We start from the raw sequence: 17,267 nt of genomic DNA, 5'->3' as shown, positions 1-17,267 counted from the left end.
AAGAAAGAAGGAAAGGAGAGGAGAGGAGAGGAGAGGAAAGGAGAAAGAGAGAGAGAGAAACAGAGGAGAGAGCCTGGTCTGTTTCCTATGCTCTCCTACCATAGCATTTAATATCTTACTGCAAATTTTAGTAAGTTATAACTTAAAAACATCAAGTTGTTTTGTTTTGTTTTTTAGCACTTTGACAAACTTAGGCTCCTACAGCAGAAGGTGATGGGTCAAAAGTTGGGCTGTCAACCCGGTACTCACCAGCTTAGAGATAATGGAGAAAAGGAGTATAAAGAATTTGAGTAATTGTATGTAACATACATGTTTCTTTTGAAATTTCAGTTTTAGGAAGCAAGGCTTGATGAGATGATCTTCATCTGTGAGAGTATGCAGAGGGTGGTATGAAAAGACATGGCAGGGATCCATATTTTTAAAATGGATGGAAAACAGTTCTAAAATATGAAAAATTGAGGACAAATAATCATAATTTAAATTCTCAAGCTAAGAAAGGTTCAACACATTTCAAAGTTAAATAGTAAACAGTGCTAGGGAAAAGAAAACATAGAAATGGGACAACAGGGATCCATTAAAGTTGGATATCATTCATTTACTAGTTTGAGGGGCAAAAGAAATAATTATATGTGTTTTAAAATAATAGAGAATGAACCCTGAAAAAGTTTAATGCTTAGAAAAGAAAGCATTTATTATGGAAATTTTAATTTGGCCAAATTGCTTACTTTAAAATTAGAAAATTCAAATATTTGATTGTATAATTTCGGACACATACTTAATAAGCAGGTAGATTAAAAAGAAAAACTACCTATTAAGCAAGAATCATCTAACAAAAACAGTTCCTTATATATAAAAGACTATATGCTAACTCCTAGATGCCAAGAGAGAAAATGAGAGTACAGTCAAGCATCACCTAACGACAGAGATACGTTCTGCGAAATGCATCCTTAGGTGTTTTTGTCATTGTGTGAACAACATGGAGTGTACAAACCTGAATGCTATAGCATATTGCTCTAGGTTACAAACTTGTATATCATGTTACCGTACTGAAGACTGTAGGCAAGTGTAGCACATGGTATTTGTGTATCTAAATATATCCAAACCTAGAAATGATACAGTAAAAATACAGTATAAAAGATTTTTTTTAATGGGACACCTGTATGAGACACTTATCATGAATGGGGCTTGCAGGAACTGAAGGTGCTCTGGGTGAGTAAGTGGTGAGTGAACTGTGACAGCCTCGGACGTTACTATTCACCACTGTAGACTTTGTAGACACTGGACACTTAGGCTAAGTTCAATTATTTAAAATTGTTTTCTTTCTCCAATAATAAATTAATCTTAGCGTTTGTCACTTGTTTACTTTATAAACTTTTTAATGGTTTTAATTTTGATTCTTTTGTGATAACGTTTAACTTAAAACACGAACACGTTATACTGCTGTACAAAAATATTTCCTTTATATTCTTATTTGGTAAGCTTTGTTTTAAATTTTCAGGATTCTTTTACTTTTTAAATTTTTTTGTTAAAAGCTAAGACACACACACACACATACACACACACACACACACACACTAGCCTAGGCCTACACACGGTCAGGATCTTCCACCTGCACATCTGCCCCACTGGAAGGTCTTCAGGAGGCAGTAACACGCATGGAGCTGTCATTTCCTATGATAACAGTGTTTTCTTCTGAATTCCTCCTGAAGGACTTTCCCGAAGCTGTTTTACATTGGACATTTTGTTATTTTAAATATTTTTTGTTTTTAAAAAAATGTTAAATGTAAACCAGCTTCAGGCAAGTCCTGTAGAAGGAAAGGAATACAATCTAAAATAATGATAAAAGTGAGTAAAAAATTGTCACTATATAAACCAGTAACAGTCATTTATTATCATTATCGATATATATACATACACTATAATCATATGTGCCAAACTTTTATGCAAATAGCAGCTCAGGAGGTTTGTTTACACCAGCATCGCTACAGACACTTGGGTAATGCATTGCCTTATGAAGTTACCATGGCTACAACATTGCTAGGTGATGCGAGTTTTTCAGGTCCAGTCTAATCTGATGGGACCACTGTCATATATGTGGCCCATTGTTGACTCAAGCGTCATTATGTGGTACATTTACTATACTGCTGGCAAGCTCCTATTTAAGTAAACAAACATCATCAACACAAACAAACATGAGAAGTCCGGAAGAAAGGCCAAGGAAAATAAGAGAACCTCCTTAGGAAAAGGAAGCTACATCAGGGCAAGGGGCCAGTTCTCACCTGGAAGACACAGTACTGCACACTTCAGCCAGATGATTGCCATTTGAACACACACCACCCAGGCACTGTGTGTGTACCTACCCCTGGGAATGGCATCTGCCAGGAGCTAGTGGGTTGTTAGAGCTTTAGGGGAGTTATTTTTAACTTTCTGCTAATAAGCTGTATTTCGAGCCAAAAATTTGTGTAGTGCATAAGGCTACTCATAAAGAATATCAGAGCTTGTATGGCCCATTGTGTTACACTCTTCTTACCAGTGACTCAGAGGACCTGGCTACACTGTCTTTGACTTGCTTCTAATAGTGAAGAATTGGAAATACTCTAAATGTCCTTCCGTTGAGGGGTGGATAAAATAAGTTACAGTGCTTGTATAGAGTAGAATATTGTGTTTAAAGAACAGAGAGCTTTTCATGTTTCAAAATGGAGTCATCTCCAGGATGTACTATTCAAAGAAAACTCCTAACAGTAATCTCTGGAGAGAACTAGAATTGAAGAGGACATGAGTAGTCAAGGGGACATTTGCTGCATCAGTGTTGTTTGAATTTTTTACAATGAAAATGTACTTATGTATTGAGTAATTTATAATCATAATGTACAATTTTGATTTCTACTTTTATCTGATATTTACATTAATGTCTTTAGAATATAACTCATTCTTTGGGCTATTGGACATCCTATCTTACTTAGCTGGTATCTCTGCAATTAGATATTTATTTATAAACAGAGATTCCTTCAGAGTTATTTAAATTAAGTAGTTAAATAGGAAGATAAGTAGTTTATTAGAATTTAGTTTATGCTTATATCACTGATATTAATTATTGCCACAGAAACTCTACTTTTCAAGGTCACCACTAATTTGTTATGTTTCATGTTTGTTTGTCACAATTTAGGGACATTTCTCTATCTTCTTCATTGATGAACCTACTATTTACCATAGAAGTTCATCTGTGGCTCCAAACTCTGTTTCAAGAATATGAAAGGCATGTAGGTTATGCCTACATTCTCTGACCCTTGATAGATGTTTTGCTGACCCACCTCTGGATATCTGTAGAGTTACCCTAGGCTCCACCTTCCACCAACCAGTTCTGTGTGTGAATTACACAGTCCTTTGTTCATTACTAAACATTGTTTTTGCTCTCTCATGTCCTCTTATTCCATTCTCACTATCTTACAATCAGCTACATGGAACCACAGGAAAGACATCATTGTACTTCTTTTGCAAGTAGCCAATAACACCACCCTCTCACTGAGAGCACCTAAGAAATAATGTTAGGATTTGAGTCGACTTTTGATGCATCCATGTCCTTTGTGTCATATAATATATCTGGAGTGGTAGAGTGCAAAGATTATGGGCTCAATTTGTTATTTGTATGACTTTGAGCAAGTTGGTTAAACTCTCAAAAACTCAGTCTTTGTATTTATGGAGTAGAAATAGCAACGCTAGGATTTGGAAATTGTTATGAAGGTTCACAATTCTGCATACACTACAGCTTGTACACATGTGGCAAGCCACAATGTATGGCTATTTTGAGCCCATTTTCCTCCTTTCCCGAACATACCTCCTCAGACTGATGGATGCATGATGAGTTCCCCTTGCCTAAGTTATTGTTTCTGATTGTTCTTTCACTGTGCTGCCATTTATAATGGAAACTTCATTGCAAAAAGTGCAAGGTTCTCACCTGTGGCACTTGAGCTGTTTGCTGGCTCCTCTAGCTTTTAAGTGCAGTGTATTAATTTAGCCCCTCTCTCAGATGTCCACTGTAAGGTAAAGAATTGATGCCATGTCCCAACTAGGAATGCCATTGCCTCTCTATCTTTGCTTAACAAGAAACCATTCATGATTGAGTAGAAATAACAATAAGTGTTTAGAAAAGTATTAAATGAATGAGGCAGTAAAAACTGATCCCAAGAAAATCCTAGACCACTCGCACCTGCCATGACTTGTTACCTCTGTGACCTCTTACCATCTGTGCCTCCTTGGTCACGTGTATTGACTGTAGCCCACTTTCATTCTGTCAGCATTTCTCTTCAGTCTATTTAGAGCTCTCTTGAGCCTTCTCTCTCTGGCAAACTTCCTTTTATAACATAAGCAAAATAACAGAAGATGTACATTCCCTGTTGTGTGCATGGAAGGGATAGGAAGGATGAACAGTTTATCCATGAAAAAGTATTGCCATCAAAAAATGGAATTATGAAGACCTGTTGTATGCAAGATATCTTGAAGTTAACTTTTTTTAAAAAATATGAAACAACTTATTTCCAGCAAAGTGCAAAATGAAAATCACAGAAAAAGTCAACCTGACCTGAAGGTTATTCATCACTGTGCAATGAGTTTCACCATGCAGTGAGTTTCTGACCCACGTGACACTGAAGTCACTAACAGCACCAGTGCTACGGTTCACTGTAGATTGGACAGCGCTGTGTTTGGGGATCCTGGAAAAATTTAACGTAGGACAGGATGTGGTCTACCCTCCAGGGCCACACAGTCCAGTGGAAAAGAAATAATTAATAAGCTGAAGTCCAGGATTGCAAAGTAAATTCTGTTTTACAGAACGGGAAACATTGTGACTGATGTCAGTATCTCTGCTGAAGTGGAGAGGCTGAGGTTCTTCTTTCTGTAGCTGCCCTCCTCCCTCCGTCCTCCTCCTCCCTCCTCCTCCTCCTCTCCTCCTTCTTCTTCTTCTTCTTCTTCTTCTTCTTCTTCTTCCATATATCAAGCTAACTTAATGAAGAATGTATACATTGTTCCATATCATAGTAAATAATGCAAATAAGTGATACTGTTACAGGCTTAGGGTCATAACGTGGGGCCGTTGTAAGGTACACCTTTCTCAAAAGCATCTGGTATATGTGAAGAAGCTGCATATCAGTGACTTGCTCTGATGTACTCAATAGGAGCCCACAAAGGTTCTCTGTCTTGGCCTTCATTAGAGAGCATTTAAATACCAGAAAAATCTAGTGTGGCATAGTCCCTGATTGGGTATTAGCCAGCATAGTGTCGGGGCTGTTGTAATTAGAGTAGCCAGATGGGAAGGCAAATTTAGTAGGAGACTGTCATCATTACAACCACCCATTATACATATACTCATACATGCCTCACAGGTGCAAGTTCATAACAGGAAACCCAGCAGTTGTGGAGTAGGAGTCTAGAATACAAGAACATTAGTGAGTGAGAGCTTTGTCTCAGGATTGTAACTAATTTTGAGGTCAGGTTTTTCAGCAGTCTGTTATGTTCAATCTTTAGGTTCCAAAAATTATGTGATGACCGGCCTTAGAAAAATTTAACCCAAGTAAGTCAGGTCTATTAACATTTTGCTAAATTCTTTGTGGTTTGTAATGGAGTTAAATATGATTATAAGATTTAAAAATAGGAGTTTTGCTTCATGGTTTATCTGAAGATTCAATTGACTGGACTTGAGTAAATTATTTACCACTTCATTAAAATTCAATAGGACAGAAAGTTTCTGTCAGATGCATTAAGCCATCTACTGCAAATGAAGCGCTGTGTTGTAGCTGGTGCAGAGGGTGGTTTACTCAATATGGCCTGCACTAAGTGTATGGAATGCAAATGAGATGTAAATTTTAAATTTTACTTTCCATTACCAAAAAATTATTTATGTACACATCAGGAGAGGAAAATTACTTTCAGTAAGGATCTGCATGGTGATGATTTTTAATCTCTTAGTGGGAATATATAATATTTTTACAGTACTAGCATAAAAATGCCATTACTGCAGAGAGAGGTCTTAGAGTCTTATAATGATTATCTTTATTGCTTGAAGATAACATTTTAGTAAATGAGATTTAGTTAACATTCTAATGAAAAGAGCTATCACAATTTGAGGGAAAATTCCTAAGCTAAAATATTTTAAGCTAGAAGTTTGTTTACTTTTTTTTCTCTACTAGAACCTAAATCATGTAATTTATTGGAACAGATGGTATGGAAAATTTGGATTGTGTGTTACACTTTTAGTAAAGCTAATTTATAAAAAGGCTACCAAAAAAAGTAATAAAATCATAGACTTAAAGGCCTTCGTAGATTCCAACTGACTCAGCTGAACTTATGTTTTCTCGACAAAATCAGTGCCAAAGCTAAATTCATCTCTTGCAATTTCTGCTTGACCCTCTGGTCGTGTGAGCACTATTATTAATATCTCCTAGCACTTTCAGTCACAAGCTGGTGACTACATTTGTGAATTGCTTTCCAGTTGAGTTGGCTTTTTTTTCTTTTTTTTTTTTTTCTTGAGACAGAGTCTTGCTCTGTCACCCAGGCTGGAGTGCAATGGTGCGATCTCTGTTCACTGCAACCTCCGCCTCTCGGGTTCAAACGATTCTCCTGCCTCAGGCTCCCAAGTAGCTGGAATTACAGGCACCTGCCACCATGCCCGGCTAATTTTTGTATTTTTAGTAGAGACAGGGTTTCACTATGTTGGCCAAGCTGTTCTTGAAATCTTGACCTCGTGATCCGACCACCTTGGCCTCCCAAAGTCCTGGGATCACAGGGACGAGGCACCCCGCCCAGCCTCCAGTTTGCTTTTTTACAGTTAAATAAAGTTGCATTTTCAGATTCTATTTCCGGATCTCTGCAAGCATGGGAGCATCCCTCTTTGGTGCCTCGCTGAAGTTGTAGCTCCTATTAGTTCAGGTGGTTCTGTGATATCAGCTGCTTTCCTCAGAACAAGTCTCATTCTTCCTTCACATATTTTTTTCTCAAAATGAAACATTCAAAGGCTCCTGCTTCCATGTGTAGCATGAACATTATTTGGCACCATCCTTCATGTTATTCTCAAGGCACTCTCCAACTTGCCCACTTCCCTCTTTCAATATCACGCCCAAAATTAGTCACCGCATTCCAGGAGCAGTTGGGTGTGCAGGGACCAGATGGATTCAGGAACCAACACTCAGAACAAGAGTGGTTCTTAACCATTTGAGGATGCGTACCCCTTTTGAGAATTGAAGCCCTGGAATCTCTCCATGGGAAAGTGGATGTACAATCTCAGAGGATTCCTGGACTGTGCTGTAGTTCATTCATAAACTGTGTATCTTCTGGGACAGTGGGTCAAGAACCCTGCCTCTGCTGTGGTGAGGCTGTACATGGGAATAATCGAGGAAGCTTTTTAATACCCACATACACTTGCATAAGCCTTAGGTGTAAGGCAGAGAATTTGGGGGATTTGCAACTGAGGAGTTTGTTTATTTTTAAGCTGAGTGTATTTTACAGATCAGATTTTGAAACTACTTTTCAGTTATAATCACCTATGTAGATTTTTCTCAGAATCCAATTTCATAAAAAAAAAAAAAAAAAATGTATTTAGCTGGCTTTTTCCTGAATTGACTTGTTCAGACATGTTAGTTCTTCTAAGATGAAGTGCTCATGAGATTTTAAAAATAGCCACCAGGCCCCATGCCCAGCTGGGTTCTCTGTTGGCGTTGGTTGGATGAAGAGTCCCCTGATTGGTTTGACTTGGGAATAACCTCAACCTGGTAGAAAGTAAAACAGACGCGTGTTTCAACCACTGGTCCCTAATGTACTTTTTTCAATGTTTGTTTGTGGAATTTTTCATATCTTTGAAAATACAGAAATGACAAGGGGTGGGGTAGGGGAAATGTGTCAGTTTATGAATGTGCCATTTAACCAGATAATTGGGCAAAATATTTGACAAGAAGTATTCTCACGAACCGTACAGCGTCCGAGATAACCACATCCACACGCATTTGTGTCTTTCCATAGTGTCAGACTTTTACTGATGCTATTTCCGTCACAAAAGCCGGGAGTTGGATGGAATTCCAAGGAGGGAATTTTCCCTAGTACCTCCTGCTCACTGGGTAGTCAGAGCCGTAGGCACATAAGCCACTTCACAAGTCAATTGTATTGCAAACCATACATAATAGTATACTTAATCAATAGATAAGCGTTACAGGTCAAACATTTCACAACAAACAAAGTAACATATAACATCAAGAGGGACAAGAAGAAGGGTTAACAAAGCAGTCCAGGGAGACTGGGAGAGCAACAAAGACACAAAGAATCCCCTGGTCGGGCCAGGCGAGTGGTCCACAGGTTTTGCAACGAGGAGTCTTCAGTGGGGGCAGAGCCTTCCCAGCAAATGCCAAGTGCTAATCACAATTGACAGCAAGGCAGTGTCAGTTGAGGTGGCCATTTTGAGCTACTGATGTCCTGCTCTTTTTATGGCCACGGAGTCCTCTGGCAAGGACTGATAGTGACACAATGTGCTTGTTTTTGCCCTTATCTGGTTGGATGCAGACTTTATTTATTAAGCGTAACATCTTGTCCCTGTTGGCAAAGAGCCCTATGAAATGTAAGATGGAGTCTTTTTCTAAGATGGAGTTACTCATGTCAAGGGTGCTGTATACCAGTGCTCCATCCTGTGACATGGCGTGCTTTAATCTTCCTTTTTCTTCCTCTTTTTGATACCTCTATCTTCATTGATTCTACTCCACCCTCTTACTGGACTCATATTATCTTGGTTCTATTCACACACCTTTGTTTGTCAGTCGTTACTGTTAGAACATTCTGAGTAGTTTGTTTGGGAGGTGAGTATAGACTGAGGTTTAGACACTAATGAGGAACCTTGGGGAAAGTGAAGGGGTGGAGGGGATAGACTGGCCCTGGTGACGTGGGTGGCCTCAGATGAGTTTTTACTGATGGTCTAAGATGGTGTGGGCCTTAGTTCCTTAGCCTGGTAGTGAATTCAAGACCAGAGACCCTGATGTGTTGGAATTGCTGGTTGGATTTTACAAAGAATGGTGGACTTCCAAACTTATGGCGACCACTGTTGAATTTTACTGGGACGTGACAATTATGCTAGAGCCTCTAAAGTGGCAGACCTGAAGTCTCGCTCTTCTCTTTGGTTTGAGGAGAGTAAGTGCAGACGGTAGGCATGTATTTTTTAAAAATGTGTTTGCCACTTAGTCTCTTCCTCTTCACCTCAGTGACCTTGTTCTCCTTGCAGGTTATGGCCACACTGTGCCCTTGTCAGATGGGGGTAAGGCCTTCTGCATCATCTACTCTGTCATCGGCATTCCCTTCACCCTCCTGTTCCTGACGGCTGTGGTCCAGCGCATCACCGTGCACGTCACTCGCAGGCCAGTCCTCTACTTCCACATCCGCTGGGGCTTCTCCAAGCAGGTGGTGGCCATCGTCCACGCCGTGCTCCTTGGGTTTGTCACTGTGTCCTGCTTCTTCTTCATCCCGGCTGCTGTCTTCTCAGTCCTGGAGGATGACTGGAACTTCCTGGAATCCTTTTATTTTTGTTTTATTTCCCTGAGCACCATTGGCCTGGGGGATTATGTGCCTGGGGAAGGCTACAATCAAAAATTCAGAGAGCTCTACAAGATTGGGATCACGTGTGAGTATTATGGCTCCCTGGCTGCTCCTTCTGTCTCTGTTTTTTTTTTTTTTTGAGCCTGAGTCTCACTCTGTCGCCCAGGCTGGGAGTAGAGTGGTGCAATCTCGGCTCGGCTCACTGCAACCTCCGCCTCCCAGGTTCAAGCAATTCTCTGCCTCAGCCTTCCAAGTAGCTGGGATTACAGGCTTCTGTCTCTATTTTGCCACTCCAAGCTCCACCTCACCTCCCAACGAGGAGTCATTCATAGAAACACTGATTGCTTTCTTCTCACTGAGAAGTTTTCCCAATTTGCCACCTTCTCAACCATTTCATGATTTCCTTCAAAACTCTTTATGCAAAAATCTTATTACTGAGTTATTTTTCACAAGCACCTTAAAATTGCAGATCAATTTCTTACTAATAATGTAGGCATTATAAATGACAGTATAAAAATACCTCATACAGAATGTACTTGATAACCAACTGTTAATGTAAAAAAAAAAAAGATTGCTCTACTTTATTAAATATTTTAAGGCCAAGAAAACTAGGCCTCGGATAGAACATGTTATCAATCATGCTCTTTAATTTACCAGAAAAGTCTTAAGAGAGCTGCTTACCTCATTTGTCCATCTGGCTCTTTTTAGAAGAAGTTAGCCTCTATTAACTGTTTCCAGAATTTTGTATGTGGAAAATAAAACGGGCATTCAAATTCAGATGGCCAGGGAGAGGGATCTGTAATTTTTTTTTAACAGTTTTCATTTTAAATTAAATATAATATCGTAGAAAACTTAACCAGCTATTTTCGAGAAACCGTTCATTTCTGTATGAGCCTTCCTGTCCTTTTCAGGATGCACAGAATTGCAAGTGTGATGCACCTGCTGTTTTCATTTCTGTCTTGCCTTCTTAAGAATTTTTCAATTTATGACTCGGCTCACGTCATGTTTTCTAGGAAATCATAGTAGATACTCAAGCAGCCAGATGCTCGGTCTTGGCTCTATCTTGTGATTCTTAACCCTACAAAATGCTTGGTTGAATTGTGTGTATTTTGACATTTCCATTAAACCGTGGGCTCAGCCAAAACAAAGACTTCACTCATAAATCATTCGGGAACGCTTTGAACAGTACCTGGCTACCATACAAGTTCGATAGTTTTTTGTTTGTTTGTTTGCTAAATGGTTACTTAGGGTGATTTTATATTTCCTGTAGCTACCATAGGTATTATTTTTAGAGCCCTGATATTCACCAGGTGGCCATACCATAATCCAATCATGCCTCTATTGCTCACTATTTAGCTTTCTCCTAATTCAGGGGTATTATAAATGACACTGCAGATAATTTTTTTTCTTTTTTCTTTTTTTTTTTTTTTTTTGAGATGGAGCTTCATTCTTGTTGCCCAGGCTCTAGTGCAATGGCACGATCTTGGTTCACTGCAACCTCCGCCCCTTGGGTTCAAGCGATTCTCCTGCCTCAGCCTCTGGAGTAGCTGGGATTACAGGCACCTGCCACCACACCTGGCTAATTTTTTGTATTTTTAGTAGAGACGAGGTTTCATCATGTTGGCCAGGCTGGTCGCGAACTCCTGACCTCGTGATCTGCCTGTCTCAGCCTCCCAAAGTGCTGGGATTGCAGGCGTGAGCCACGGTGCCAGGCCAAGAATATTTTTATATGTGTACACATTTCCTCTGATATTCTTCCAAGAAATGAGATTGCTGGTTCAAAGTGAATACGCCTTTTTGTGACTCATAGAACATAATGACCTGGTGCTTTCCAAATGTTGTTATGAGTTGACACGTCACCAGCATTATCTGAGTGTGACAACTTCAGCACTCCTGGAGTGGTGATGGCCAGTAGCATTAAAGATGTTTTTTGTGTATGTGAGTTTGATAGCCAAATAAGCATTATCTTAACTTTCTTTTCATATAATAGGTGATTGTTTTACTTTATTTTATTTTATTCTGTGACTTGGAAAGTAGAATGTTTCTGTAATTATGCTTGCTAGCTGCAATAATTTTCTCTTATATAAATTGTTTTCTCATAAATTTTGCCCAACCACTTAACATCCTTAGTGTTTTATATAATACTAAATCCTTGCATAACATTTTATCACTTCTTACAACATGGATCTTTTTTTTAAAAAGCAGTCTACATAGAATTAGTTTAGGTTTTGAGCGTCAAGAACCTGAGTATCTAACAAATGAATGTTCCAAAGATATATTAGATGTGGGCAGGATAAAATACCCAGTTATTGTCTGAAACCCCATGGGTATTTTTGTCAGCATTCAAAAATTTGATAAAGGAGGCTGGGCACAGTGGCTCATGCCTGTAATCGTAGTACTTTGGGAGGCTAAGGCAGGCAGATCACTTGAGGCCAGGAGTTCAAGACCAGCCTGGCCAATATGGTGAAACTCTGTCTCTACGAAAAACACAAAAATCAGCCGTAAATCACTTGAACCTGGGAGGCGGAGGTTGCAGTAAGCTGACATCGTGCCACTGTACTCCAGCTTAGGTGACAGAATGAGGCTGTGTCTCACAAAATAGTAATAATAATAATAAAGGAAAAGACACTGATCCATCAATTCATCTAACAATGTCATTACTATTTTTAAAGTACAGGAGAGCACATTGAATGCACGATATTGTTTTCAAAACCTATAGTCAGATTGTGAAGATACTAAAACTTTGTATTCTTGGGTTAATCAGCCTTCTTATTCCTGTCATGCTGCCAATTTTAGCTTCCCTACTTCATACATTTTCGAAAATCCTTCTCAAATGTTTTACCACTGGGACATAAAATCAGAATTTTTGTTATTCTTGGAGTTTTCATCTTCACATTTCTGTTCCTTTTATGATGACTTTTTTTTCTGAAAACTCATTTTTAAAATGATGGAAGGAATTTTAAATCACCATTTCCCATCGCAGATTCCAAGCAATGCATTTTACTTGAGTCAACAGTTATCCTTTATTTTCCCAGTAAGAAACTGGTAGTGTTGGCCAGTGAATAATCCACATGTCCAAAAACAACTGGGAGATAATGGAGAGCTTGACTTTGCTGCTGAATTTAGGTGCAAATGTAGATAGCCGTGCACAAGGACCTATTTAATATCAACATCCATTCTTAAATTTTGATTTAGTTTAGTATATTAGTCCTTTTTCACACTGCTGATAAAGACATACCCAAGACTGGACAGTTTACAAAAGAAAAAGGGTTAACTGGACTTACAGTTCCACGTGGCTAGGGAAGCCTCACAATCATGGTTGAAGGCAAGGAGGGGCAAGTCACGTCTTACATGGCTGGCAGCAGGCAAAAAGAGAGAGAGCTGTAGTCCCAGCTACTCGGGAGGCTGAGGCAGGAGAATGGCATGAACCTGGGAGGCGGAGCTTGCAGTGAGCTGAGATCTGGCCACTGCACTCCAGCCTGGGTGACAGAGCGAGACTCCATCTCAAAAAAAAAAAAAAAAAGAGAGAGAGAGAGCATGTGCAGGGGAACTCCTCTTTTTAAAACCGTCAGATCTCCTGAGACATATTCACTATCATGAGAAGAGCAGGGGAAAGACTTGTCCCCATGATTCAACTACCTCCCACCAGGTCCCTCCAACAACACGTGGGAATTCAAGATGAGATGTGGGTGGGGACACAGCCAAACCATAGCATTTAGACTACAATTTCTATTACTAAACTCTTATTCTGGAGTAGAAATTGTAAGAGTTTTGAGTGCTTAAAAAGGTATGAAGTTTTCTTCCGAGCACCCCATGATAAAACAAAACCTTTTCTAAAACATCACTGGCATTTTGTGAGCCACTGATTATAAAGCAGAGGTGGCAAGCCCTCCTTGCATGAAATATCACACTTGGGTAAGTGCAGTATGTTATGTGTCTTTAATAATGCCACGTCAGCCCCAAGTATTTTTTTTTTTCTCAAAAATTGCATCCTGTGATTCTGACTAATCCAAGTTCATAGGAGGTTAAATCGTTCTTCATTATCTTTCGCTCTTTAATAATGAGTAGTTCCTCTTTGAGCCATGAACTTAAAACACTTCTAAAATGAAGAACCTGGCAATGAGTTTATTCCTTAACAAACACTATGTTGGCATGAGGTGGGGAGGTAAATCACTTGCTACTTGATTTATCCATGTTGAGATCACACTGAGACACTGTCCTGTTTCTCACACAGGTTACCTGCTACTTGGCCTTATTGCCATGTTGGTAGTTCTGGAAACCTTCTGTGAACTCCATGAGCTGAAAAAATTCAGAAAAATGTTCTATGTGAAGAAGGACAAGGACGAGGATCAAGTGCACATCATAGAGCATGACCAGCTATCCTTCTCCTCGATCACAGACCAGGCAGCTGGCATGAAAGAGGACCAGAAGCAAAATGAGCCTTTTGTGGCCACTCAGTCATCTGCCTGCGTGGATGGCCCTGCAAACCATTGAGCGTAGAATTTGTTTGCATTATCCTAGGGCACCAGGGTCAGGGTGCAAGGAAGAGGCTTAAGTATGTTCATTTTTATCAGAATGCAAAAGCAAAAATGATGTCACTTTAAGAAATAGCTACTGTTTGAAGTGTCTTATTTAAAAAAAAAATGGAACAAAGAATCTGTGACCCTGGCAGGATGTCTAATATGTGAGGAAATGGGATGTGCACTTAAAATTCACATGTGACAAAATTATCTAGACCTTACATAGGAGGAGAATACTTGAAGCAGTATGCTGCTGTGGTTAGAAGCAGATTTTATACTTTTACCTGGAAACTTTGGGGTTTGCATTTAAATCATTTATCTGATGGCTAAATAGCAAAATTTATATTTAGAAGCAAAAAAAAAAAAATCCTAGAGATGTGTTTTATAAATAGGTTTATGTGTACTGGTTTGCATGTACCCATCCAAAATGATTATTTTTGTAGAATCTAAGTTAAACTTACTATTTATAATGCATAGGTAACCATTAACTATGTACATATAAAGTATACATATGTTTATATTCTGTATATATGGTTTAGGCCACCAGATCCCAGTGTACTTCTCAAACCAAGACTACAGATATTTTGTTTCTTTTGATTTCTCTTTATACTAAAGAATCCAGAGTTGCTACAATAAAATAAGGGGAATAATAAACTCGAGAGTGAATAACCATAGTATTCTGCCACAATAAATGTTTCTACCCTCTTGCAATAGGATGGTGTCAGATGTCTAACATGTTTATAAACAGTTTTTTTGAATTGAACAAGTTATGAATAGGATTTATTAAAAGGTTTGTTTAAAATACTTTGTTTTGAAAGTACATTGTGATTTGCAGCCACCTAGCACTAAAGCACAGAACTTAAACACAAATCCCTAAATGAACAGATTACGTTACATTAATCAGAGAATTTTAAGTTCAGAAGCTAAAATAAAATACAAATCACAGCTGGTTGAAATCCTATGCTTTCATATATCAGAAGTGTGCCTCTATGTATACTATATATATACTATGTGTGTATATATAGTGTATATATATGGTGTATATATAGTATACATAGTATATATGGATATATAGTATATGGATATATACTATATATACACCATATATATACACTATATATACACACATAGTATATATATAGTATACATATATATACACATATACACTATATGTTTGTATATATATACTATGTGACAAAATTATCTAGACCTTACATAGGAGGAGAATACTATGTATATATACACACACACATATATATACTCCTTCATAGAAAACATAAAGGACACATTTAGATGATGTACACAGGATACTATTAAGGATTTTAGAAAAGAAAATGAGAAAGCCCCTGTGTGATAATGAATGCTCACTGACTTCCCCCTGCAATGGAGCCTTACCTCCCATGGGTAGCTGCCCAGGAGTCGGTGGTTGAGGGGTTGGTAAAAATCAGTGCCCCCTGATGAGCCGGGTAAGCACTCTGATCCTGGGCCAGTCTCCTGACAGTGGGTCGCTCACTCAGCAACCTTCTACCTTTTGTACCATGTGCTGCCATGAGCAAATTATTACCAGCTTCAGGGCAAAGGGAAAGCTTCCCCTTTCCCCTCGGAAAGTTTGCTGAAAAATCAACTCACAAAGAGGCAGATTAATGAGAAAAGGCATACACATTTATTACTACCATCCACACAGAAAGAATTACAGAGTGATTGTCCAATATCTCAATGGGGGTTCGGATGCTTAAATATCTTACTGACTAGGGGACAGGGAGATGGAAAATGTAGGTGACTTTAGAGGGATAGTATATGATTTTTAGAGGAATCCAAGTGTGCTGCCCTGGAAGCATATTTCCTCCCTGCTGACCATATCCCTGCAATGAAGACTGCTGTCATGAGGGCAGATCATTGGCTAAGGGTAGAATAGAGAATCCTTGGAGAATAGAGACATGCATCATGGCCATAACTGGGTCTGCAACATTCCGGATGGTCACAAGGCTTGGTGTGGTGCAGAATCCTGAGGTGCTAATGAATATAAATCACAGAAGCTGGATTATACTTGGAGAGTGTTATTCTATTTTCTGCAATGTAGGAAAAAATAATGGCTAGTTTGCTACAGCTGCTTGGCTCTAACATGAGAGGGAAGTTCAAAGTCCAGAAAATGAGGAAGTACATGAAGAAAAACTTCTGAATCAGGTGTCATTAATAAGTAATGGAGTGTAGTACTTAATTTTAGGAACTCATTTGAATCCGCAGAGAATACATTAAACCTTAATACCCTTCAAATTGTTGTTGTTAATGTAAAGGGCAAAGTAGAAAAGTAGGAGCAAGTTTTGCCTTGGCCCCCACTCCAGCAGGCAGGAAAGTAAGGGAGGATGTCTTCCCCAGGGTTCTTTTTGTCTCTGGCCGATGATGCTGCCCTTTGGTCCTCAGGGAGAAGCGAGCTTGGTCAACCAGGAGGAGCTCTGGGTCAGCCTCTCAGAGAACAGAAGCACAGCTTGCTGCAGGCATGACAAGGAGGTAGAAGATGAATGGTGTAGCTAAGCCAGAACTGACCTTGGGAACCCTTTAGCTGGAGGTGAGAGAGAGTGGGAAGTTGGAGGTGAAAGTGAATACTAGAGGATTCTGGGTGATGAATACAAGCTGAACTCACCTGCTTAGCTTGATCCTTCAAGATTGAGTTCCTAAGATGCCTACAGAACGCCCTCAGGGTAGAACAGCAGCAGAAAGCCTTATCATTCCAGGACATGGTACTGTGTGTGAACTTAAATGTGACACGTGTCTGGTAGGGATGTTGATTTCAAAGTAGCAGATACATTCCATGTGAGGAGAGAACAGAGAGTATCTGTGGGCGTTCCTAAGCTCTCAGAAATCCAAGGGAGGAGAGACCAAGGCATGGGAGTAGTCTCTAAATAAATCATGTAAAAGAGGTTCCCAGGACAGATAAAGTTTAGCCCGGATCACTCCATTTATGACACTGGCTTCTTTCTACAGTAATCATTCCACCAAGATTTTTTTAAGTATTTGTTCAAAAGTTGAAGAAGACAAGTGGGAGAAAAAAGAAACATTTTCTGAAGACAGAAATTTGGCATGACTTCCAAAAAAAAAAATTCAAGTAGTGTTTAGATTACTGACGTGGGGGTCACTTTTTTTTTTTTTTTTTTTTTTTTTTTTTTTTTTTTTTATGAAAAAAAAAAA

General features: G+C 39.1%; 1 protein-coding gene across 1 annotated transcript in view; it reads left to right on the top strand.

The window, feature by feature from the left end:
• The window catches only part of KCNK1 (potassium two pore domain channel subfamily K member 1), a 54,573-nt gene extending 39,547 nt beyond the window's left edge, over nucleotides 1–15,026 (top strand). Inside the window, exons 3-4 of the mRNA XM_017857714.1 lie at nucleotides 9,251–9,646; nucleotides 13,796–15,026. Of these exons, the coding sequence (XP_017713203.1) occupies nucleotides 9,251–9,646; nucleotides 13,796–14,055 (656 nt within the window). The 3' untranslated portion in view covers nucleotides 14,056–15,026. The remainder of the gene's footprint in view (nucleotides 1–9,250; nucleotides 9,647–13,795) is intronic.
• Nucleotides 15,027–17,267: the final 2,241 nt, after the last annotated feature.

Source organism: Rhinopithecus bieti, unplaced genomic scaffold (assembly GCF_001698545.2).
Source record: "Rhinopithecus bieti isolate Rb0 unplaced genomic scaffold, ASM169854v2 scaffold_46259, whole genome shotgun sequence".
In the NCBI taxonomy this organism is placed as follows: domain Eukaryota; kingdom Metazoa; phylum Chordata; class Mammalia; order Primates; family Cercopithecidae; genus Rhinopithecus; species Rhinopithecus bieti.
Note: the sequence above shows the minus strand (reverse complement) of the source record. Positions and strands in the feature narration are given on the sequence as shown.